The sequence below is a fragment of the Galleria mellonella genome, unplaced genomic scaffold (genome assembly GCF_026898425.1).
Source record: "Galleria mellonella isolate WM207_F2 unplaced genomic scaffold, CSIRO_AGI_GalMel_v1 utg800, whole genome shotgun sequence".
Classification (NCBI taxonomy): domain Eukaryota; kingdom Metazoa; phylum Arthropoda; class Insecta; order Lepidoptera; family Pyralidae; genus Galleria; species Galleria mellonella.
Window position 1 is genome coordinate 1,122,015 of NW_026442158.1, and position 26,187 is coordinate 1,148,201.

The window sequence follows — 26,187 nt, forward strand, 5'->3', positions numbered from 1 at the left end:
TATATATATAATATTTATAAAATATTGTCAGGATAATAATGAATTATATAAAAATGTTGCATGCCAAACTGGCTGAATGCGAAAGCAACTTATTATCATTAAGCCCATTCCATTATATACCACATTAACTGCAAATAAAAGGAAATTAATATCATTAAATTTCGATTTCGTTCATTTCATATATACCGATATACAGGTATCCAAATTTGTGGATAGTTTGGTAAAATCTGAAATACTAGCTATTTCCGACGGCTTTGTCCTTTGTTTGCGTGTATTAGTACATATTTTATGTGCTAAATTAGGATATAACTTAACCTTGTATCAAAATAAGAATTAAATTTTAAACATGGAGTAGAATGGAAAGGAAATAACCCTACAACAGTAACTCACTTTTATCTAGACATACTAGGTGGTCGATTGTAAAAGTGAACATGTACTTACAACTTAGAAACTCATGTATGTATTTCACAATTATTTAAGTTCAATGTTAAATAATTACCAAGAGAATTCAACCGTTTATTTATAGAGTAATGTAAAGCAATATTATAAAGATAAATAATTGGATTTCTTGTTCAGATATAATAAATAAACACAAAAATACTTCTTTTAAAATCGGTTAAGTATTTAAATAATACTTTATTAGCGAGTAAAATATTCCATTTTACCTTATATTTTATTTAGAAACAATTCTGTGAAGGCTGGCGGGTCGCTAGTGTTTAAATACCTACCTCTTCTTCCAGGCGTTTTTGCTTTGCCTCTCTCTCGTGCTTTAGGCGATTCAATCTCTTCCTCTCATTAGTTCTCCATTGTCGAACCATGGTGATTTTCCTTCGCAGTTCCATCTCGGCTGCTGCTTGCACTCTTTGCTTGATTCTGTTTTGTTTCTCGTGTGCACGTGCAGCTCTTTCCTTGCGTTGTTTATCATTGAATTCCGCTAAGTACTGCATTCTGGCTTGAATCTTCTTCTCTTGTTCCTTCGCTCTGTAAAAACATCCACCTATTGCTTGAACTTGTACAAAATCTTTTGAAATACCAATGAATACTAATCTTAGAAATATAGTCAGGGTCTAAACACCATCCAAAGATTGCCTGGAAGAAATCGCTCTTAGCGATAGGACCGCCAATTGTTTTCTCAATGTAATGTTTTCTAGTAATTGTTTGTATCTATAATAAGTTTACTATTGTAATCTTATGGAGGAAACAATAAAGAGCATCTATCTATCGATCTTGTTCATAAAAACTAAAGTCTCCTACAAACGTTTCATCCATTATTCTTAAAAAGGTTCCTAAGCATTTTATTTTCTAAAACATAATTAATTGTAGAAGTAATTAACTTTCCCTCTGGCATGTTGAAATAAATGATTTGAATATCTCCGACGAAATGCGGACAGATCAACAAATCGAAATACCAACGATCTTCCCATTTAGAATTATAATTGTGAACCTAGTAGCTGTAATTATTAGGTAGGCAATATTTATTTTCAATACATTTTACTACAACTAATTATGTGTGATAAAATTATAGCTAAACGATGTCTATATATGGGAAATTAAATAATATGAGGAGTCCTAATAAGACCAGCAGATGCCAAAATTTTTTTTTATTAATTTTAGAAATCTTGTCTGTTATTTTGTTTATGCCATGACCGTATTTTATTTATTTTAAATAAAAATCTGCATTTCAATAAAAAAATCCATATTTTTTTTAATTTTACGTCAAGTGGAAATGGAGAAGGAAATGGATAAATTTAGAGCCTTTGAAATGTGGTGCTGGAAAAGGGTGGAAAAAATTAACTGGAGGGATCGTATTAGCAATGAGGAGGTCCTACTTAGGGTTAAGGAAAAAAGGCAATTTATTGGAACTATTGAGGACAGAAGGGAAAAAAATTTTGGAAACCTTGATACGACACGACGAACTTATGAACGTTATAATATAATTATAATGTAAGATAGAAGAAAAGAGGGGAAGAGCGAGACCGAGACATAGTTACATCAGGCAGATCAAGGAAGGTGTTGGTGTCGTGTCGTATCAGGAGGTGAAGAGATTCGCTGAAAATCGTAGTAGCAAGAGCTCCACCGACAAGAGCGCAGCTCTTAAGATAAGCGCAGGATAGATAAATAGTTACGTCAAGTGTCAATACAATGATTTATACAAAACTAATAAAATTGGATGCGGTTTGACAGTTATATTCTTGAAGGTATAATTTATAATCTCATATACGTTTCATTTGGATAAATCATCTAGTAGTGATCTATTTAATTGCTTTTTCTACCTCTTAAATCTACGCATACGAAACAGCGGGCAATAAGCTAGATAAGGATAAAGAATTTAATCTAGATTTAACTTTGACAAAAAGATACCACAGTACCCACTGGAGTACAAAGAGACTTCAGACTTTTATTCTTTATCCAAGCAGTAAGTATCTATATTTCTCATTTTTGTATATAATATGTATATAGTATATTCTATATTTGTGTAAGTATATTTGTTATTTATATATATTCATTTATATATGTAAGTATGTCAATAATTACTGGTACTGCATTCGAGTATTCTGACACTTCCCTAAGGTTGATTGGAAGAGAATGCTTTTAGCATTAAGTCAGCCTTACACACATACATCTACTAATGAATAAATAATTCAAATATATAAATAAATATATATTTGTGTAATGAGAAGCAAAATTATTTGGTTTACACCTTTACATTCAGAAGTGAGCAAATTTATTTTTTATATATATTATAATATTGCTCTATTGAGCTTCAAACCTGGTTTTCTCATATAGTGAAGTGATTAATAAACATATTAGGAGTTGTCAAATATGGTGAGTTGTCAGGTTTTTCCATTATGAATCGTCAATATAGATTTACAATTCTATTTGATTTCTATAATCCACAAGGGAATATAATCCGCAATCCGCATGTCTGCAAATGGATTTTTGATAACGAATTCAAAACAGAATACTTTTTGTACGGAGCTTATCCCTTTAGAAAATACAAAGAATAAATTTACTGTGAAATGTAAAGAGTTATAGCAAACCTCATTTAGAACATTTGTATTATTATTTCACTTTACTCTTTACGTTTCCAAGTCTTTATAAAATCTGAGTACGGAAAGAGTATTATATTAAATCGACTCACTTATACTATCATTAAAATTGAAATCTTCAAAGTAAAATCATAAACCTCAAACGTGTTAAAGCTGAAAGAACTCTGTCTTAGGGTTGTCACTATTGGATATATTATTTTAATTAAAAGTTTTCTTAAAGGTTTTTTACTATTTAGATTTTTTTTTCATAATTATATTTATAATATTTATTTACAACACATAAATAAAATATACATAATTAAGATAATTATGATGAATTGTTAAAGTTATAAATTTAGCTGCATGTAACCCTTTCTTTATATAAAACAATACGCGCTCAATACACTGTTTCTGTGTACACTACATTCATGCAACACTACACACACAAATAACACACACTTTTACACTAATTATTGCTGAATTTCCAGTGAATTGTATTTAATTTAACATACTCTCCAAAAATAAACATAATATTGTGTGGCATACAAATTGGGAATCTATAATTGGTTAATGTATAATATTATATGCATAACTATATAATATTTTTAATTATTCTAGATATAAGCTGTTGATACCATATATAATGTTAAATAAATACCACATAGATTTCATTTATTTATATAATTCTAATCTTATTAATCTCGTTTAATTTCTGTTTCTACCCTGATAAAAACAAATTAATAAATATGCTAATAAATAACAATTAAATTAAACATTAAAATATGTTCCCATTTATTTAGGATAAAATTCTTTAACAGTATTTATTTGTATGTAAATTTAGTTTGTGAATTTTAAATCGTATACAAATATACTAAAAATTTCTAATCATTTAATAGTGTCACCCCTAGCTTGTTATATTCAGTACAGAATTTGTATGTGAACCGTCCCGAAGACTCGACGCTTGGTTCTTTTAATTAAGACGCCTTGTGGGACCTTTGATTTACGTGGAATATTTTGCCAGATGAAAACTCTAAGCTTAGCACGGTCTCGTTTTGTGTAACGGGTTTGAGGCTTATTACGCGATATGATTTATATAGTGTGATGTGTGTTTTATTTAATCAATTATTTATTTTTAATTAGTAAACAAAGTCCTTAAAAATTACTGTTTATCTAATAAATTACTAAGACATTTCTGAATATTTTATGATGATAATATTTTTAAGATTATAATTATAATCAAATTGCGGGATTTAATTCTACGTACTATCTTTAAGTGTACGAAGATTGAAAAAAGCTAAACTTATTATGCTGACCTGAAAGTTACGATAGGAAAAAATAGATATGAAGATATTATAAGAGCTCAATGGGTTGATCAATGGAAGATTTATATATTTTATTGTTAAGTTTCGTAAGCACACATTATATTTTAATGTTATAATTACCGGTTTAACTTATGTAAGATTAGATCGAGAACTCGACTAATTTCGGGACCAATTCGGAACTCTTAATTATGAGTGGCTGTGAGGTGAGTGCAAACTGACTGCGCGCCTCGGCCCGCTGAGTGCGAGCTGAAGGCGTTTACGGCACCGTCACTGATAAGAAAGACGGCATTCGGAAATATTCGGATATGAACAGCGGGGCTCTGTAAGTTTTTCTCTTTTTTTTATATATATTTTCGTTAGAATGTTATTTAAATTTTGCCATACTTACTTACCTTTTTATTTTCGATTCTCTGCTTTTTTTTCGCATTATTATACCCTGCCCCTATCCTAATTATTTAAGGTTGACGTAATATTTTTTTATTCATATCACAAGGTATTCATATATGAAGGATCAGATTTTAGTTTTGTCAATGAATTTATAACAATAATAAAATTTGCCTCTAAATTTGCCGCCCATAAAATTTGTCCTCCTAGACTCCAGCCTACTCAGGTTGACAATGGTTACTTACTAAACAAATATTTTTCGGAAATATTAAATCAAGAGTGGAGCTGTATGCTGCAAGTGCTATACAAGTGGTATAAATACATCGACGGAAACTAGAATAGGCATGATTAGCTCAAAATAACACTAAGTACCATACAAAAGAAATTATATTTCCTGATTTTAAAAACTTAATAGTTCTTTTATTAAATAGCGACTCGATGTAGGCGTTTAATGAAATTAAGAAATAGTCAAATAAACGATGGAGATGGGGCGATAAAAATAATTCAGCGTCATGTAATGGACCATCAGACATTATAACCGGTTTTATCCATCGTCTAGCCAATAGACGTCTCTGCCATTTGAAAAACATTTCGGTCACAGAAATGTGATATAACCCTTGATCATAATCTAAGAATATAACTTATATATTTTACTTATATAGACTACATTTTTTCATATTATCTTTGTTAACCTTGAAAGGAAAACGCGTTTTGATGGCTTTAGACAGGACGCGTGGGTAGGTTACTGGCACACTTTATTGAAAAGGCAGCTCGTGTTGCTGCTAAAAGCCTTTATATGGAGTCTTTTGCCAGACTGTAAGTAGATAATAAGTTATTAATTCTGTTCATTTACATACCCATTTTATTTTCCCAATATTCGTGGAAATAACATTATTTATTGGAATAGTATAGACAGAATAAGAAGTACCGGTCCGCAAAATAATATGTTATCCTCATTTTTTACTTTATTTTTTTTTTCATTCAAGATTCAGGATTTATTTATTTGTAAAACATGCGTATAAATACATGCAGATGTTGACAATATAATATCGTTCGGCATGTTTAGCCTGTACGGCATACAAAAATATGTAGTTACACAGACAGTCCAAAATTATACATCAAGTCCATTTTATACAATTAATCGTCATCACATTCCAATTTTAAATACGTTTAAATAAAAAATAATTGTCAGACAAGAATATAAGAACGATGTCACAATGATGTTAATAAATATAAATAAATATTCGTTTTTTCAAATTTTATCATTAAATAATTCACATACATTGTAATAATATTTATCGATTAAGAATTTTTTTAATTTATACTTAAATACATTAGTTCGTGCATTCTTTATAGATTTTGATATTTTATTATAGATTTTCGGTGTCATACATAATATACTATCCATCGTCATTTTTTTTCTGTTGTATGTGTGCTGTTAAGTATGTGTATGTTATGTATATATTTAATTGTGTATATATTATATATGTATGTGTATGTATGTATGTATATACCTACCCTTTGTCTTTTTCTCAATGTCCTCTACCCAAAGGTTGTCTGGAAGAGATTGCTTAGTGATAAGGCCGCCTTTTGTATCACTTCTCATTAATATTTACTGTATTTGTCATTTCTCTTTTTACTTGGTGCAATAAAGTGTAAATAAATAAAAATAAATAAAACGCATAAGTTTTGTACTAGATTGATGATATTACAAAAGATGTTTGGTACAAAAGCCGACTTTAATGCTATATAGCATTATCTCCTGGTCAACTTTTGTAAAAACAGAAATATAATTATGCGGTGAAAAATATTAAAAATTATTGTGGATAAATAGTTAAAGACGTATCTATATTGACTCATAAATTATATAATAGATACAATAGATATTTTGCTCATATGTTGCTTATCGTAAATATTGATCATCTCGGAGCAAAACACAATGCACATATTGCTACGTCACGAAGGGTAGTTAGTATCCGGGCGGGCATCTGTTATTAACAATAGAAATCAGACAAAGCCTTATTAAGTAAAATATAAATGTACTATCGTATACGAGTAAATACATATTTATATAATTTAATAATTAATAGAACAATAAAGAAGGGATTGTCTAGATGTAATCTTTACTAATATTATAAATAATTTCTTTTTTTTATGCAACTTAAAATGGCAAACTGACGGCTCACCTGATGGAAAGTAGTAACGGTTGCCTATAGACATGAGCAATACCATGGATATAACAGAGTATACCGTTTCGCCCATAATACCCCCCATGCGTTGTTATTCCTGAGGACTCAGGTGTTATTCCTCTGTAACCTGTAAATTCACTGCCATATCCCACACTTCAAACCGAAACACAGCCATGCAAAAATAACTGCTTCACGGTAGAAACATGAAGGGGACAGAAGTGCCCAAGTAAACGACTTTTGTATAAAGTCTCTCTCTGGTGTGAGATGTATGGTAAAAGTCAGTTTGTTACTTCTTAACGCTTTACCGGCTTTATGGAGATGAATATTTACTTTAGGCTACTTTTTATTGTAGTCTATGAGCTTATTCCGGTCAAGCGATGGTTTTGTTCTTTTTTAATGGGTGATAATGGAATGGTAATCCCGCCTGCGCTATCGGTATACACCGGCGGGGTATCAGTGAGGGATGAGAAGTTAAAAAGAAAGAGCAGGTCAGTTAGCCCATCATGATAAATACACCTGAAATTCAGCACGATGATTTCCAGCGGGGACCACGTGGAGGTCGACCTGACGGGGTATATTGCTAGTAATGGGACTACTAGTAGTGTGCATTACTAACAATCCCTTTCCCCCCAGCAATTAGTCAGTTAGACCCCATTACTAACATCCCTTTCCCATCGGTTAGGCAATGGTTACCACTTTCTATTAAGTGGACCTTCTACTCGTTTGCCATTATATATATACTAAAAAAAATCTAAACATAAATATAGTGAGGCATAAAACTAAGATAAATATGACTTTTTAATTTATTCGTTGACTTTGTATCTCCTTTCTAATCTGAGTATCGTTTGAATATACAAAATTCTATTGCAATTATCTTATGCAATTAAACTTATTTAGTTTTCTGCATAGTGCAGTTCAGCGGAGTGAAGGGAACTCAATGAATGGTGAAACTAAATAGGTTATGTAAATGCAACGGCTAGGTTAGCAAGTTCGGCCAGAACTCGTGACGGCTGCATCGTTAAAGTAGTTTGTAAACAAGAACGATCTGTGAATACAAATATAAATTATAAATTGAGTATTCAACACGTTTAGTAATTAAGAATTAGTATGAATAGATGCCGTGTGGTACCCAATATAGAATAGGCCACCCCTTCTTTTCCTGTGGATGGCATAATGAAGCGACTAAAGGAGAACGAGGGATGGGCAACAGCATCTCTTTTAAAACATCTTCAAAGTCTAATTGCGGTTACCAATCTGTCTCCCGAATGAGGCAACTATTGGCAAACCCTCCAAGAGGGAGGCTTATGTCCAGTAGTGGACAGTTAAAGGCTAATATGATGAAATGATGATGAATAGATTACAGAAGGGGAGGGAGACTTTGTACAAAAGTCGATTGCTTGTGTACCTCTGTCCCATGGGGGGTATCATGGGCGAAACAGTATGCTCTGTTATGTCCATGGTACTGTTCATGTCTATAGGCGACGGTTACCACTTTCCATCAGGTGGACCGTCAGCTTGCTTGCCATTCTAAGTTGTATAAAAAAAAAAGCATTAATCATATTTTATACGCTTATTGTGCATAATATGGGTAGGTGTAATTATTTATTATCTTGTCCGTCTTGTTATTTTATCACAGTGTAGAGTTATTTAGACTATGGTATTCTCTACTGGATGGACGGTCAAATTAAACTAAATAATTTAAAGAGTATAATGTAAAAAATCATATACAATTTATATGTTTTTGTAACGCCAAATATTGTGATAAGATTGACTATTAATTAAACTATACTAATACTAAAATATTTCAATGTAAATGTGAATTATGGTAATTAAAATTGTGTTTCCCCGAAAAAATTGATTGTGATATAGTACATTACTGCAGCAGCCAGCAACTGAGGCATTGATGGACGAACGTGCAAATGTGGGCCGAGGCGTAGCCGAGGCACACATACGTGAGCCTAAGTGAGCCTGAGCGTAATGCCTAGTTGTGGCCAAGGCTTGTATAGTATTTTTCTCAAACAATGCGCGGAAATCAAAAACACAATATTACTTTTTAAGTTCAATGACAAATAACGAACAATAATAATTTTTCACGCGCCATAATGTTCCTTTGTTTTTTTTTTTCAATAAAATCTTTATAAATATTTATAAGAAAAATATTCGGTTTTTCAAGAAAGACCACACCGGAACAAAATTATTCATATACCCACTTTATTCTTCAAAGACCATTTCCAAACATGTAATTTGGTAAGTTTATAACTTGATTTGTAAAGTTAGGATCAGTTTGATCCCTTTGAAAATGTTCCATATATTTATTACCGTTTAATAAATTTTTCACTGTGTGAACAGGTAAGGGGTTTGAAGTAGGTAAGTAGCTTTTTTTTTTTATTTTATGGAACTTAGAATGGTAAACAAGCTGACAGGCCACCTGATGGAAAGTGGTAACCGTCGCCTATAGACATGAGCTGTACCATGGATTTAACAGAGTATACTGCATTTTCAAATACAGATAAAAGATTACATGGATTTTTATTCATGCATTGGATGAATTTAATTTATATTTTTTCATTGTCTTCTAAATGTCATAGATCTGAAAGTTTATAAAGATGTACAAATTGTTAGACATTACATAATCACGTGTGGGCAGCTAACACTTTCCTTCCTTTCCTTCTGGTAACCAGGAAACTATCGTGCTGGATTTATTGTAAATTCTTCTCGATGAACGATTAAAACCTACATCTTCGGGAGGAAAGGGATTATTAGTAATACGAGATAACAGTCCCATTGTTAGCAATATACCCTGACAAGACGACCATACCTCGTTTCTCCCTGGAAACCATCGTGAAGAATATACCTGGAATTTAGGCTAACAGACCTGCCTTTTCATTCTCACCTATCATGCCTCGCTGATGCCCCGAAGGCGTATACCATTAGCGCAGGCAGGATTACTATTCCATTATCAATCCATTAAAAAAACTTACGTCCTTTACTACCATATCTTGCACAAGTATGAGTATAAATTAAGGCTGGTAACCTAGTGTATTACATTTTAGCCATTTAAAAAAAATCGTGTATGTTCATAAACGTTAGCAGTAAATTACGAATTGTTTGCGTAGCAACCGTGGTGGGTGAAGGCATTTCGTTAGAAATAATGAAAACAAAGTGTCCCCCATTATTTAGCTCGCTCTCAACTCATGTACTGTTAAGTCTGTACTTCTTAGCCTTATTCCAACTGCGTAGTAATAAAATCCTTATGAATTAGAGTAATAAGGATGGGCTTAGTTCGTGTTATTACAAAATTTGCATACGATGCGGCAGATATGGTATTGTGGATCATACTGCAATATGTGCTTTATTAATATCGACGCTGATGAATATGCTGTTGTCTAAATGACTTTCTCTGTAAACTGTCTAGTTGTAGAATTATATATTCTTTATTGCACTAAAACATAGTTATAATAACAATTAGTAATAATGTAAGCAAAGGTGAATTTATCTCTAAAAGAGATCTTTTCCAGTCAAATTAACATAGTGGCATAGGAAGTAGAGAATGGGCAGCAGTAGTGCAAAACAGAAATCTAAACAACAATAAAAAATATTATATAATTTACAGATCATTGTATATATATATATATTTGAAATATACAATACTAATACTATATATACTATACATACATATATATACATACATACATATATATATATATATATATATATATATATATATATATATATATATATATATATATATATATATATATATATATATATATAAATTATTACAGTATAAAAAGAAACAGTAGTTAAATTTATTTAATGCTGATGTATGGTGTTTTCGTATCGTAGGGAACACTATTAAAAATATTTGACATGCTGTATTATATTTTTGTTTTTTTCATATCTGAATGTATATAGTTATGCTTATTACATATAGCTACTTCCATATTATTGTAATGTCTTTTCATACGTTACACAGTGTCTTGATAAAAATTCACTACTTTGAAAATTTATTTCTACATTTTTACTTAAGAGTACAAATATACGAGTACACTGCCCTAAGGAAGTTTCGCCTTAAAAATATCTAAGAGCACAATTTTTATAAGACTAATTATTGTGTCTAAGTGAATAAAATAACTCCATTTGGTGGAATTTCGTTAAAGAAAAACCTTATTTTCCAAGATAGAAATTATCCTTAATTCTGGTCTAATGTACTACGTGCACGATACCTAGGAAACAGCTATTCAGTATCACATTGAAATAAACATTTATCCTCACGTTATGGCACGTGTAGGTAATAAGTATTTATATTTATTTTTACTTGCGTACATCACAACAAATGGATACACGCCATATTACAATGTATCTGTTATTAACAGCCTTATGTTATAATAAACACGCGACTTACATATTAATCATGGACTAGTTATTCTTTCTAAATGAGTACAAACATCTTACATTTATATGTTAATATTTTACTTGACCGTGTGGTGGCAGCATATAATAAGCCATCCCTACCTTTGCCGTAGGTGTCGTAAGAGAGACTAAGGGAGGGCGAGAGAAGTGCAGCAACACCCCTCTTAACCCTTCTTTGCGTGATTTTTTTATTGGCGAATAAATCAAGGTGATATAATTTATGTTCAAAATTAAAGGAAAAATGGTTAAAAACATAAATTTGACAGCTATGTTTTTTTATTTCTGCAATGGACATTAAAAAGGTATCCAGACACGATCAACTTAAAGTGAACTTGTTCTTTTATATAATTTTTGGGCATTTAATGTTATGATAGAAATTTCCACTATTATGCAAAGAAGGGTTAAAACATCTCTAAGGCCTAACTGCGGTTGCCAATATGCCTGCCAAGTATGGCAACTATTAGCAAAACCCCTAAGGAGGAGGCTTGAGTTGGACAATGGACAGTGATTTTACTCTGACGATTTTTTTTTTAAATAAAGCTGTATAAGCTAATTGCCTTTACATTGTGAATTTAAAACTAACGCATTAAAAAAAAATATATAAACTATTTTTAATTTAGACGTAGGATGGAAAAGCGCGGGAAACGTTTAAAAAAGCGGGAGTGTTTTTTGATCTTCTTTAAATTAATTTTATTTTTAATTATATAAGGATTAGTCTTATTTATATATTGTGTATTAGATTGTATATATATTTGTATATTTTGTAGTAATAGTGTTTGTTGCTGTAAATATTGGTAAGTAAATTACCTATATTAACTAGACATTATGGATCCACCTATAGACCCTGGGGGACAACCCCCCAGGTATCTGCAAATATAACTATCCCATTTAATAATAGTTTTGATATATTGGGTGAATCTAGTATGGACACAGATGGTTCTAGCGTTGCAAGTTCTAAACGTAAGCGAGTACGTGGCGAACGTCGCATTTGCAAACATTGCAATAAAAAACGAAGGAGGCACACCAAAGGTCTCGAATCTAAAATTAAAGATAGTGATTGTCAATGTATTGAGGATGAGAATCAAACTCAAGTATCAATACCAGTTGTAAATAATACCGAGTCTGTTAAACCTGCTTCTCCACCCAGTACTTTAAGCAGAACTTTGTACAATGCCGAGGATGTAGCTCCTTATGTCGTTCATGTACAAAAAAATGAAACACATCCTAATGATAACACTACATTACATCCTATTGCATTTGGTCGCTTTTTACACACTAATAAGATAAATAATATAGTGAATGGTAGCCTCAAAAGAATAGGAAGAAACCGTTTATCACTTTCTTTCTCAAATTTTGAAAATGCAAATGCATTTTTAAATAATAGTCACTTAGAAACACATAATTTTAAGGCATTTATACCTTCTTTCCATGTAACCCGTATGGGAATTGTGAGAGGTATTCCTAAAGATTGGACAGAAGAGGAAGTAATCCAAAATATATCAGTACCTATAGGTTGTGGGAGAATTCTAAAAACCAGAAGAATTAAGAAAAAGACCATTAATGAAGGACAACCAAGTTTTATTAATACTGAAACCATTGTTATTACTTTTGATGGACAAATATTACCAAAAAGAGTATTTATGTTTTACACATCATTAACTGTAGATTTGTACATTTACCCCACTATCCAATGCTATAACTGCTGTAGGTTCGGACATGTCAAGATGCAGTGTCGTTCAAATCCTCGGTGTTATAAATGCAGGCTAAATCATACAGGTGATAAATGTGAAGTAGATGAGGAAAATGTTTCTTGTATCTTGTGTAATGGTTCTCATTCAGCAATTAGTAAGAAATGTCCTGAATATGCACGTCAGAAAGCCATTAAAGAAACAATGGCCCACAGTTGTGTTTCTTATGCTGAAGCATCAAAATTTCATCCTCCCACTTCTAAACTATATTCAGATGTATTAACATCATCATCTCCGTCCAATAAATCTCATTTTCAATCTTCTTTCCTTAAAGAGAAATCATCATTACCACATATTCAATCATCATATAAAAAAACAGTTACACTTAAACCACGCTCTCCTCAAAAAGCACAACAAGGATATGATCGTTCTGCCCATGAAGCCATAGTTAAGGAATATAATATTCCTGCTCCCTCTAATGGTTGTGCATTATCATCAAATAATATTGACAATAATCAATCCATCTTTGATATTATTCTCATGCTTATTAAAGTGTTATCGCAATCGAAAATGATACAAACAACTTTACCACCGTCCAACGATGCCATTTACAATGTATTTTCTCAATTATTAACTTCTCACAATGGATTACAAAGTCCTAATAATTCAGTGGAACTGTCGTAGCATAACAAACAAGAAATCAGACTTATTTTATTTGATTAATAAATATAATCCTTTTATAATAGCTCTCCAAGAGACTTGGTTAAAGCCAGGATATCCTTTTAGGATTTCAGGCTTTACAAGTCTCCGTGATGATAGAGCTGACGGATATGGCGGTGTTGCCATATTGGTCAAACACTCCCTTCCTTTTTCTTCTTTTTCGCTTCCTGTATATAGCGGCATTAATGCAGCTGCTATAATTATAAATGGTATCTGTTTTGTTACTTTATATATTCCTGATCCTACATGCCAAATATATTCACAACTAGAACAATTATTTTCAATTTTACCTAAACCTTTTCTCGTAATGGGCGATTTTAATGCTCAGCACCAATCGTGGGGCAGTTCTACTTCTAATTTTTATGGTGGAAAACTCCTGACGATAATTGACACTTACAACTTATGTATTATTAACTCAGATGTACCGACACGTAGAACTGCACCGAATGAAGGATTTAGTGCTCCTGACATTTCAATATGTTCTTCTGATTTAGCTTCTTCACTGTCCTATCCTCATTCCTCTACCTTCGGAAGCGATCACTTTCCCCTCATTCTTTCTTTTCCAATTTCCATTCCCTCAAGTCGAAAGAGTGGTCCTCGGCTTAAATATAATTTATCAAATGTAGACTGGAATATTTACAAACAATATTTAGATAATAAAATATCGGAGTTACCTATTGTTTACCATGGAAATGAACATCAATGTTGTAATGACTTGATGATAAATATGAAGGAGGTTGCTGATTTATTATTTCCTGTTAAAAATAGTGCTTCAGGGAAAATTCCCTCCCCACCTTGGTGGGACAAAGATTGTACGGAAGCAATTAAAAATCGTAAAGAGGCTGAAAAAAATTATAATAATTACATGACACCAGAAAATTTTGAAATTTACACCGCAGTTTCACGTTCTACTCGCAAAATAACTGAAAAAAAAGAAATTAGAAGGCTGGAGAAGATTTTGTTCTTCTATCTGTCCAGAAGTTAATTCATCAGTCGTTTGGAATAATATTAAAAGATTCAGATCTGCCTTTAGTGATCATACATCACGTTCTGCACTCGATTTAACTTTAGCGAATAAATTTTTAGATCGCCTTGCTCCTAGTTATGTGCCGGAATGCCTTTACAATATTTCTTTATCCGTCTCTGACGAATTATTCGAACTTGACTCTCCTTTTACTCTAGTAGAACTTAAAGGTGTTCTAGCTTCTATTAAAGACTCTACACCGGGAGAAGACGGTATACCGTATTCCTTTTTTAAAAATGCTAGCGATGCGACATTAATTTACTTTTTAAATATAATTAATTCCATAATTATTTCGGGAAATATACCTACTTCATGGAAGTCTCAGATTATTATACCATTTCTAAAGCCTCATAAACCACCTTCTGAACCATCATCATACCGTCCTGTTGCACTTTCCTCTGTCTTACTAAAGCTAGCTGAACATTTAGTGAAAAACCGTCTAGAATGGTTTTTAGAAAGTAATAACTTACTATCCCCGAACCAGTTTGGTTTTAGGAAAGGTAAGAGCACCTTAGATAATGTGAGCATTCTTATTTCAGATATTCATATAGTTTTCTCACAAAATTTGTCAATCCTCTCAGCCTTTTTAGATATAAATTCTGCCTATGATAATGTAATAATTTCTATTTTAAAAACTAAATTACAAGCTCTAAATGTACCGGTAATGCTTTCTAATTTCATTATTAATATTTTATCAGAAAGAACAATACATATGGATTTAGATGAAGATACCAAATTATCTAGAACAGTATGGAAAGGCCTTCCACAAGGATCTGTTCTAAGTCCAATCTTATTTAACATATACACATACGATCTAGAATTATTCCTTGATAAATCCGTCAAAATTTTACAATATGCTGATGATCTTTTATTATATTTTATTGCGAAGTCCATAGAATCTGCTTCTGCCAAATTATCTGATTCATTAGATTTGTTAAAAACGTGGTTAGATGCAAATGGTCTTAATCTTTCTGTAACCAAGAGTAGTGTAGTTTTGTTTTCAAGAATGAGATCACCGCAACAAATTAAGGTGCTTTATGATAACTCATACATTCCTATAAAGACTGAAATTAAATTTTTAGGTATCGTGCTAGATAATAAATTAACAGGTCTGTCCCACTGTAATTATATTTCCACGAAATGTGAGCGTAACCTCAACATTCTTAGGTGCCTTGCTGGAGTTTGGTGGGGAGCACATCCCGTTTCACTAAAACTTGCTTATAATGGTCTTATAAGGAGTGTCATTGATTATGGAACTTTTTTGTTAGCTCCAGGAAGTTCATTTGCTTTTAAGAAATTGGATTTAATTCAATCAAAGGCCTTGAGGATTATCTCTGGAGCAATGAAATCAAGTCCAATCAATGCTTTACAGCTCGAAGTCGGTGATCCACCTTTGGTTTTAAGAAGGCAATATCTATCTGATCGCTTCTTTTTTCGTTGTTTACAATTATCTGATCATCCGCTTATTCAAAAGTTATCTCAACTACATATCTTTATTTCGTCTTCATCTTATTGGAAACATAAAAAACCTCCATGTTTAATACAAAGTTATAAAAAATATAAATCCATAGAATCTCCCACTTTTACATCGTCCTGTTTTCCCATTTATAAATGCTCATATCAATCTTTAGTTTTATCTCCTAATATTAAATATGATTTTGGGTTATCAAAAAATGATTCAGAATTGAATGCCAAATTTATGTTTATAACTGACATTGAATGGAATGAATGGCACTACATCTTTACTGATGCATCAAAACCAGACAATAGCGGTTGTGTAGGTGTGGGTGTGTTTCATTCACAATTTAATATCGTTCAAAAAATTAAACTTCCACCGGAGTCTTCAGTTTTTACCGGGGAATGTTATGGTATTTTAAAAGCTGTAGAATATATACTTTTAATGAAATTACATAAGGCAATAGTTTTCACTGACTCTATGAGCTCTTTGCAAGCTCTAGCCAAATATCCGTTTAAATCAAAACCAGTTTATCCCATTATTTGTGACATAAGACAAAGTCTTTATCTTTGCATGTTGAGAGGGTATTCCGTTTCTTTTGCCTGGTTACCAGGACACAGTGGTATTAGCGGTAATGACAAAGCTGACCTTATTGCAAGAGAGGCTGTAACTTGTGGTGATATGTATCCGTATCATAATTACTGTAGTGACTAGCTTGTCTCCCAAAAATATATTTAAGGTATGCCTGGAAGGAATATTGGGAAAAAACAAGTACAATAAAAGGAAGATTTTATCGCCTTATACAACCCGATATTCCTTTCAAACCATGGTTTTGTAAATTAAAGCTTGGAAAGACCGCAACAACTATTATAACTCGTATGCGTCTAGGTCACGTATGCACACCTTCTCATTTATACAAGCTTGGTATTGTACAAAGTTCGTCGTGTAATTGCGGTGCTGAAGTGGCGGACTTGAATCATATATTCTTCTCATGTTCTAAATTTGACCACACCTCCTTTTTAATCATCTCCGATCCATCCGTGTTCCATTCCCAACTTCTATTCTTACTCTACTTTCTTCCAATGATTCTATTATCTATAAAATACTATCTTCATATATATATGATAACAATATTAAGATTTAGTTATATTACATGAATACATTTATAGTTGCATCAATTGCTTTTCCTATATATTTATAAGTATATTCTCATATGTAAAAGTATATCCTTCATATCCTATAAATATCCTAGACCTAATCCTTATCCTTTCTAAATTCGTTTGTGTTAGGTATTTTTATTACTATTATCGTTTCCCCGTTTTGTTCTTGGCAAAATACCCTAATATCGGGGTGAACGCCACAAAATAAGAAAAAAAAAAAAAAAAAATTTAGACGTAGCGTTAGCATAGTTCTGAAATATTTTTCTTACGCTGTGGCATTAGTGTTTAAGTTAATTATGTTTTCGGAATAAGATTCTGAAAAGTCACGGTAATCGAAAAAGAACATAGCACTCTCGAACTCATCACTATACAAGGAAGTCATTTAACACGGTTTGATTCATCCCAAGGGGCTATAAAAGACAGAGAGAGACTCATTAAGTCAGGAGTCAATTCATACATATCTAACGTGATTCTCACCAAAGTGAGATTTAAGTTGAAATGTATACTCAAGACGAAAATTAACGTTGGAATTTGTCAAATGTTAAAGGTTTTTTTAATGACTAAGGTCGTAACTTATATAGAAATAAACAGTGTTATTATTTATTAAAGTATACATACAAATGATGGTCATGGTACTCCTTGTGCGGTACCAATCCTGCAGTCTACTCTTTAGCTCACTAATAACAGTTACAAATACAGTTGCTTGGCAGCTTGGCAAGAGAAATAACAATAAGGTAAGGTAAGCAGCGAGATAGAGGTTTCTATTCAGATGATTTTTAAGTAATCTCCGTTTGATAAAAAGTTAACTTACAGTCTCTTCTTCTCTGCCCATTCGTCGGCATGTTCTTGCGCTACCTTCTCAAGATGTTCTCTGGCTCTCTCAGCTTTTGTGAATGTCTGAAGTCTGCGAGCAACGTCGGCCTCCACCCGTTTTAGTGTTAAGTCATCCTTCGCGCGCTCGTCCTTTTAATTTGAAAAAAAAAAACCTTAGAAATTAACTCAGTAATTTTATAATTTCAATAAAGAGGTTTCAAGTTTTTAATCAAGAGAAGAAATATGTCGCATAATTTTTATTTTATTTCTGCTTCAGAATTTTGAAAGAAAACCGGCGGTTTTTGGCTACATTGTTTACTTTTATTGTCTACACGAAATCGTGACAATTGTAACTATACTTTAAAGATTAAAAGTACTACTACTAGTATCTTCTTTTTCACACTATACCAATAAATTAAAAATTTAAAATCTTATAAACAATTTTTTTAAAACAGGAAACATACTAGCGTCCAGCTGACTTCATGGTAAGTGCCTACCGCCACCCATGAGCACCCACTACATCAGAGGAATTTCAAATTAAATTTCAATTACTGCTGGCCTTTTAAAAAGAAATAATTTTGCTCTTTTCTTGAAGGTTACAACATTGTATTGATATCAAAATACAGTAACACGTAAAATATATGACTATAAAAGCTGTCAGTACATTAGAAACAACAGCTAATCTAAATGAATGACAGAAATTAACTATTTAATACACATTACATACAGAGAGACATTGCACAGGCGTGGGTAATATGGATACCGATCCGATATCTATATATTGGGATCCTCTGGACATTGATGGTGAAAAGAAGGTCATCACGCATTTCGATGTTGTCCATATCGGTCGGATATCTATTTTCAAATATATTAACAGTATATAAATATTCTAACTAAAATATATAGATATTTCTATATCGCTAATTACAAGGACGTATTTACCAAATGCTTCATTTCCTGATGTATCCTGTCCATGAATTGATTGTACAAATATTTTCTATACTGATTGAATTCCTTCAAAGTGCAGACAGCTCTACCGTCTTTGGTGCAGAAACCGAGAATTTTCATCCTGTTTCTAGTCGGTTTCTGTGCGAAGTGATGTGCGAGGTGTGGATCGTGCATAGGTACGTAGTCGTAGGACACGTTATTGCAATAGGGGTCGGTCAGGTCGAAGGTCGGCTGGGGACCGCTGCTGCCGAGACCGAGGCGCCGCACCTGGTAGTTGCGTTAAAATGACATTAAAGCTTATTTAATACTAACTCTTAGTCTGCTACTTCGTACGAATAAGAAAATGAATAAAAAAAAAATTGAAGTTAGAAAATCAATGAAATAAACTATTTCTAGACGGTGTATCATGATTAAACATACACCTGTTTGAAAGTTTAAAAAACTGTGATACGTTAATAAACAAGCTGACAAAGTGACAAACAAACAATCACACAAACAGAGAAACACATTACAAATTATCATTTTCGATTATCACTTGTACTAGGTATATGAGGGGTACATATAATCCCATCATAACGTAAATTTCTAAAAATACTTACCGTCAAACCTCTCATAAACCTTATTTTAGCTATTGAACTGTTTTGTCTCTTTCTTTTACACTGAGTTCCCAATTTGAAAGAAAGTGACAGAACTTTTTGAGTTTTTTAGTTTTTATAAATAAAGGGTTATATTAATTGTTAGAATTTTGCATTGCATGGTTTATGGTTTATAAGAGATGGGAATTAACGTCAACCTTTAGATAAACTGTTTTAGATTAACCTGCATTATCTTGACATTTCGACCAGGTTACACAGGCCGTCTATCATCGATCTAATACTTAATGAGGGGGGAAGGCGATTGTTAGTAAAGGGGGTTTAATGAAATTTAAATTATACATCTATATGCGGTTCCCTTCATCGTGGCTGTCAGGAATTCGTCACGATGGGCTAACTGATCTACTTTCATTGTCACCTATCATTCCTCACTGGTGCCCCGCCAGCGTTACCGATAGCACAGGCGATACCATTCCATTATCACCCACTAAAAAAAAATGTATTGAATAGTTATATAGTATATAAATCCTTATTCTTATTATACAGTTTTGTTTTCATTACATTTTAATAGTATGTAAAGATCAGTACTATCCTGTGGCTTTGTGTCTATTTTTTTAAATGGATAATAATGGTACGGTAACCCCGCCTGCGCTAAAGGTATAAGCTGGCGGGGCACCAGTGAAGGATGACAGGTGAGAATGAAAAGGCAGGTCAATTAGGTCATCGTGATGAATACATCTAGAATTCAGCACGATGGTTTCCAGGGAGAACCACGTGGAGCTCGACTTGACAGGGTATATTGTTAGCAATGAGACTAGTAGTCCACGTTACTAATAATCCCTTCCCCCCATGTTTGTGTGTATTAGGATAGTTTATATAGAAATGTGAACCTTATTATTCTTTTTTTTATTTCAATACTTGTAATAAGTTGTGAATAAGTAGAAATAGGAAAATTGATAGTAAATTAAATGTAAATAAAATATAGAATAAGCACCCTAGCTAAGATGGTATATTAGATTAGATTGGAGTTAGAATAGATAGCTCATATTAAGATTGTAATAATAGAATAAGTAGTTTATATGTAGAATGTATTGTTAGTTACATAAGTTGGAAAAATATAATAAATGTTAAAAGTCTGGAAATTAATATCGGGGGTCGTATTGTAATATAATAATAATAATAATAATAACTAGTCTGGAACAACATCTCAGACGGTTGGGATTCCGAGGCGGCTCACTCCCGGGAAAGATGCAGAAAGCGGTGCTCTATTACATACTGCCCGCATTGTACGCCGGTTTCTCTCCCTGGGGCCCTGAACTCCGGCCGACTGTGCTTATGTCCCCCTATGTCCCTCATATGTCGGGGGTTAGTTGCCATCTCCTCTCCCTAAGAGGGGAGATGTGAATTTTGTTGAAAAAAAAAATAATAAGATGTGAATACCCTGCTGGTTGATTTGTAGCAGAAATATGACATTGTTATTCGTACCTAACTATATCCATGAAGATTACGCAGAACACAAATAATAACTGGTTATTGTGATTTATAATTTCATATCACAAGGTGTTTACCTACATAATGATTACATATCATGTATCATCCTATACAAAAACATGGCATACTTTTGTGCACATTTCGACATTTATTTATTTTATTTACTTGCAGCAAATAAAAATGTGCACCGCGACTGTAATTATTCATTATTACAATTGACGATAATAATAAATGGTGATTTAAATAAAAAAAAAAAGCACAGATATTAAATTTAAATTATACATCTATATATCTTCATGTCAGGTTTACAACGTATTTGTATTATATTTATGTCTTTTTGCTTCATGGTAGGAATAAAATCTGTTTTTTTATAAACAATATACATATATTAGCATTTACTTGCTTGCGATTTCGTTCACATATTCGGATAACATGAATAAAGAAATATAACGTCGACCTCAAAGTTTATATAATTGGGATAAAGATCGAGTCGTTGAGGTATCAAGAGGTAACGAACTCCTTTTATATTTTTAATATCAGCAAAAATTGTTCAATATATTTTTTTGTTTTCCTAACTTTCAAATGTCCAATTTCGAGAAAAGAGACACCAAGATTGTTTATCAAAATCAAGTAACAAATTATAGTTGAAACCGAGCTACTAAAAAATTCAATTTCGTAGTTCATTTATAATCTTGGTATTTGCGTGATCAACGAATTTGATCTCGCGAGATCTCGTTTCTGAGTACGAATGTCACATGCTGAACTATGTGAGAACAATTCGGGTAATACTCTATGCAATGTTTTATGTAAAAAATTATTCTAATAATAAAATATCAAATTGTAGGCAATAGAAGAAAATCCTTTGAGTTTTCATAGTTTCATAGTTTCAAAAGTTTAATTCTATTCTTTATTTATTATATATAATTTTAACTTTTTGATTAAAATCAAGTCGTTATGCTTATAATTATAGATGCCTAATTTTATAGATGCTTCTTATTCTGCAAAAGTAATGTCGATTTTAGCACATCAGAATTTTTTTTATAAAACTTAGAATGGCAAACAAGCTGACGGCAAACCTGATGGAAAGTGGAAAATGAAAAGTGAAAATTATTAACAATATAGTACCGCCGTGTGTGCCTTGACATAGAACAGGCCACCGCTTTCTTTCCCGTGGGTGTCGTAAGAGGCGACTAAGGGATCGGCGAAGGATGGTCGGCAACGTCCCTCTTAAAACATCTCTAAAAGCCTATCTGCGGTTGCCAACCCGCCTGCCAAGCGTGGCAACTACTGGCAAAACTCCCCTTATGGGGAAGGCTTATGTCCAGCAGTGGACAGTGGACGGCTGAAAGAAAAAAAAATAGTACTGATCGGGTTTAAATTCATAACAAAAATGTAAACCTTTTGATCCTGAAGGTTATATATAGTCAGTAAATCAAAACAAGGAAAGCTATAAATTACATGTAATGTAGGTAGGTACCCCGTCGGTTGCCGGGATAGTTCCAATATACTAAAACTATTATTACATTATATTTACATTATGGTCACCCACTGTTACATTTAATTTAATAAAGAACGATGTGATAATGGTATAGATACAGGTCACAGTGGAAATTAAATTTTTTTTGAAGCAACAATATTAGCAAATCTATTTTGTGCATACAGAAGCAGTACCATGGACATAAAAGAGTATACTGTTACGCCCATGATACCCCCCATGCATTGCCATTCCTGACCTCTGTACCCTGTAAATTCACGCCATATCCCACCCTTCAAACTAAAACACATCCATGTAAACACAATTGCTTTACGGTTGAAACACGAATGGGACAGAGGTACGACTTTTGCAATCGACTTTTGTACAAAGTCTCAGTTCAGTAGTGTAATTTTGAAACCAAAATAAACGGCAATCAATTGATTTCGGTTATTTATGGCATACAATCTTAAACTATTCATATTTCAGGAAGTAATTTCGAGCATAAAAAGCTGATACCTAAAAAAAATTATTATTATTCCTTGTAAACATATTTGTACTATACAAAGCGTACAATTGTTACATGTATTTCTAATTTATGATACGTTCACGAATCCTGACGCATGCACGAGTATGTACAGGTGTGTTAAGGGCGAAAATGTTCATAATGTAACAAATAGAATTACATTCCGCGAGTAAGCTGCCGTATTGCATTACATCACATCTTATTATATTCACTGAGGTGTAATTTTCGTTTTTAAATCGTTATATTACATGCAAACAATTATATTTATAATGTAATAACGGTACTTAATTTACGTTTTATTAGATTGAAAAAGCTCAATTAGTTTCGGAATTAATTTGTGATCCTTAGTCATAAAAGATGAAGAAAGAAAGAAGAAAAAAAGAAAGAAAGAAGACGCGAGCGCGAGCCTAATTGAATACATATTTCTAATATTTTTTTAATTAATTCGATAATAAACATAGCTTAAGATTTTGTTCCACGCAACTTTTCAATAATGGTAAAACCAGCTAATTTAAAAATTAAATTTTTGAACCGATTTTGATAAAATTTCCATGAGACTAATTTAAAAGTATTCAGAAAAAAAAAAGAATTGTTCAAATTTGCATATAAATGATGCATTTCTGAGGTGTCGACATAAAAAAAAATACAAACAAATCTAAAATTTTCTACTTTTTTTAAAGACTGTCTAATAACGTGTTATAATAATAATGTCTAATAATATGTGTCTTACCAACCGATTAATTGAGTCAATTACTTATAAAAAAAAGCCGAAATTCGATGCAAACAGTTATTGATACTGTAAACTGGTCGTGTTTAAGTAACTTCCGTTACTAAAAGCATTTTGTGGTGAACAGGTTTGTTGGAGGAGGCAGGAGCTGTCTAATAACGTCTTAGGGTCGACGGTTATCTAAGAAACCAAAGGAAGTTTGTTAAGTGACGCTAAAAGGTCGAGCCTAGTTTAAATTGTGAAACATCCGGTGCCCTTATTGCATACATTAGAAAAGAATTGCCTAAAAAAATGGGATCTGAACAATTTTTTTTTTAATTTTATTTGGTAAAGGTAACATTAAGTGTTAAAAAATTTAAGTCAAGAAACTAATTCGTACATAATTAAATATAATAGTAATGTTTCATGTATGTATTTTTATATGTATATATTTATTTATTTAACATATTATGTGTGTTTATATTATTAGTCTAATTATATGTTTATAATATGTGAATATATTAAGTATTACTATTCGATAATGCACCACCAATTTATTTCTAGGTTTTGTTTACTGGAAAAAAATATCTTTCGGTGTTAAGTCCGCCAAATGTACATAGATTGTTTGTTAAAGTTTAAATAAATAAATAATTACTACTTACCAAAAAAATAAACTAAATATAAAGATAATAAATGAGAACATATATTTTTTTTATAATGTGATCAATAAAAAATAAAGAAATGTGTAATAAAATTTTGATTTTTGTCAATTTACGATTAAGTAGATAAGTACAAGAACTTGAGCTGTATGTTTTTTTTTCGTATTTGCCATTGAGAAGTTTTGTCAGTAGTTGTCACGCTTAGCAGGCGGTTTGGCAACCTCAGTTTTTTTTTATGGGTGAAAATGGTATGGTAACCCCGCCAGCGCTAACGGCATACGCTGACGGAGCACCAGTGAAGGGTGATAGATGAGAATGAAAACAGGCCAGTTAGCCCATTATGATGAATTCATCAGGAATTAATCATGATAGTTTCCAGGGGGAACCGCGACGAGGTCGACCTGGTTGGGTATATTGCTAGCAATAGGATTCTCAGTCTACATTACTAACAATCCCTTTCCCCCCTGGCAACCTCAGTTAGACAGTTGTTTTAAGAGGGATGCTGCTGCCCATCCCTTAACCATTAAATTCCCTTAGACGCCTCTTACGACGCCCATAGGAAAAAAAAGGGGTGGTTCATTTTATACTGGGACCACACAGCAACATCCTTATGGCAATCTATGGAGAAGTACTACTTATATTCAGCAGTTGGCAGTTAATAGCTGATAATTAATATATTTTCCTATACATTTCTATGATTTTTTATTTAAAATAATGTTTAATGAAAATATCTCTTAATGATAATAATGATTACGATTAAAATTGTTTTTTTAGTTTATTTGTAACACTTTATTGTACAGTAAAGTCTTAAATAATAGGAAATAGAGTTTTTAAGAAATAATGAGTACAATGGCAGACTTATCCCATAAAAGGGATTTCTTCCAATCAATCTTTGAGTGTTTGATAGAAATAGTGAATTGGTGGAGACAAAAAAAAATAGTTTAAATAAATTATATAAAAATAATGCTTATAAAAGGCTATAAATTTTCAAATTTTACATTTTTTGTGAGTGTTTCATCAAAATTGGATTAAATGACAAGCCCGTTATAATATCTGCATTTGGTATACACGTTAGGGACACGTGAGACATATGAATGGCAGTGACAGGGATGGATTATAATATTTTTATATTTCTATTCGACATTATTTCTTGATTTTTGTCATGCGTAAGCTCGTAAGCTTAATATTTCTAATGTAATTTTAATGTACGAGTATAAATGAATTTCTTTTATTTTACTGCTATTAGGGTCAACGTAAAGACGATTTAATTAAGAAGTTAAATTCGCAATAATCTTACCATATTTTATCAACTCCTTTAATATCTCATTTATGACCACGGATCTCTCTCCAAAAGACAGAGTCATAGGTCTAGAAGTCTTTTCTGCTCTCATCGTTAAGGTGAGGGGGGTGTTAATAATGGAAATTTGTGCATTATTTATAAATAATATAGATGTGACTTCTACTCAGTTACCCCTTGAAGCCATGAAGTCTTAATCAATAGATGTAAATCGTGTATATAATTTTGACCATGGGTATTTGGACGAAGCTACGGGCGTGAGCGAGTTAGTTGATTTCGAGAGGTCCGGAAACTGTGG

General features: G+C 32.2%; 1 protein-coding gene and 1 long non-coding RNA gene across 3 annotated transcripts in view; both read right to left on the reverse strand.

Annotated features, from left to right (window-relative positions):
* LOC113518513 (uncharacterized) overlaps positions 1-26,187 on the reverse strand; it is a 51,370-nt gene that overhangs the window by 18,694 nt on the left and 6,489 nt on the right. For both annotated transcript variants that reach the window (XM_052901807.1, XM_052901808.1), the window contains exons 2-4: positions 19,141-19,413; positions 18,197-18,348; positions 729-981 (exon numbers count right to left, since the gene is read on the reverse strand). In XM_052901807.1, the coding sequence (XP_052757767.1) occupies positions 729-981; positions 18,197-18,348; positions 19,141-19,413 (678 nt within the window). The remainder of the gene's footprint in view (positions 1-728; positions 982-18,196; positions 18,349-19,140; positions 19,414-26,187) is intronic.
* On the reverse strand, positions 12,899-14,124 carry LOC128202234 (uncharacterized). Its single transcript, XR_008253668.1, has 2 exons — positions 13,607-14,124; positions 12,899-13,352 (listed from the first exon to the last, which is right to left on the reverse strand). It is a non-coding gene; the product is annotated as an uncharacterized LOC128202234 (long non-coding RNA).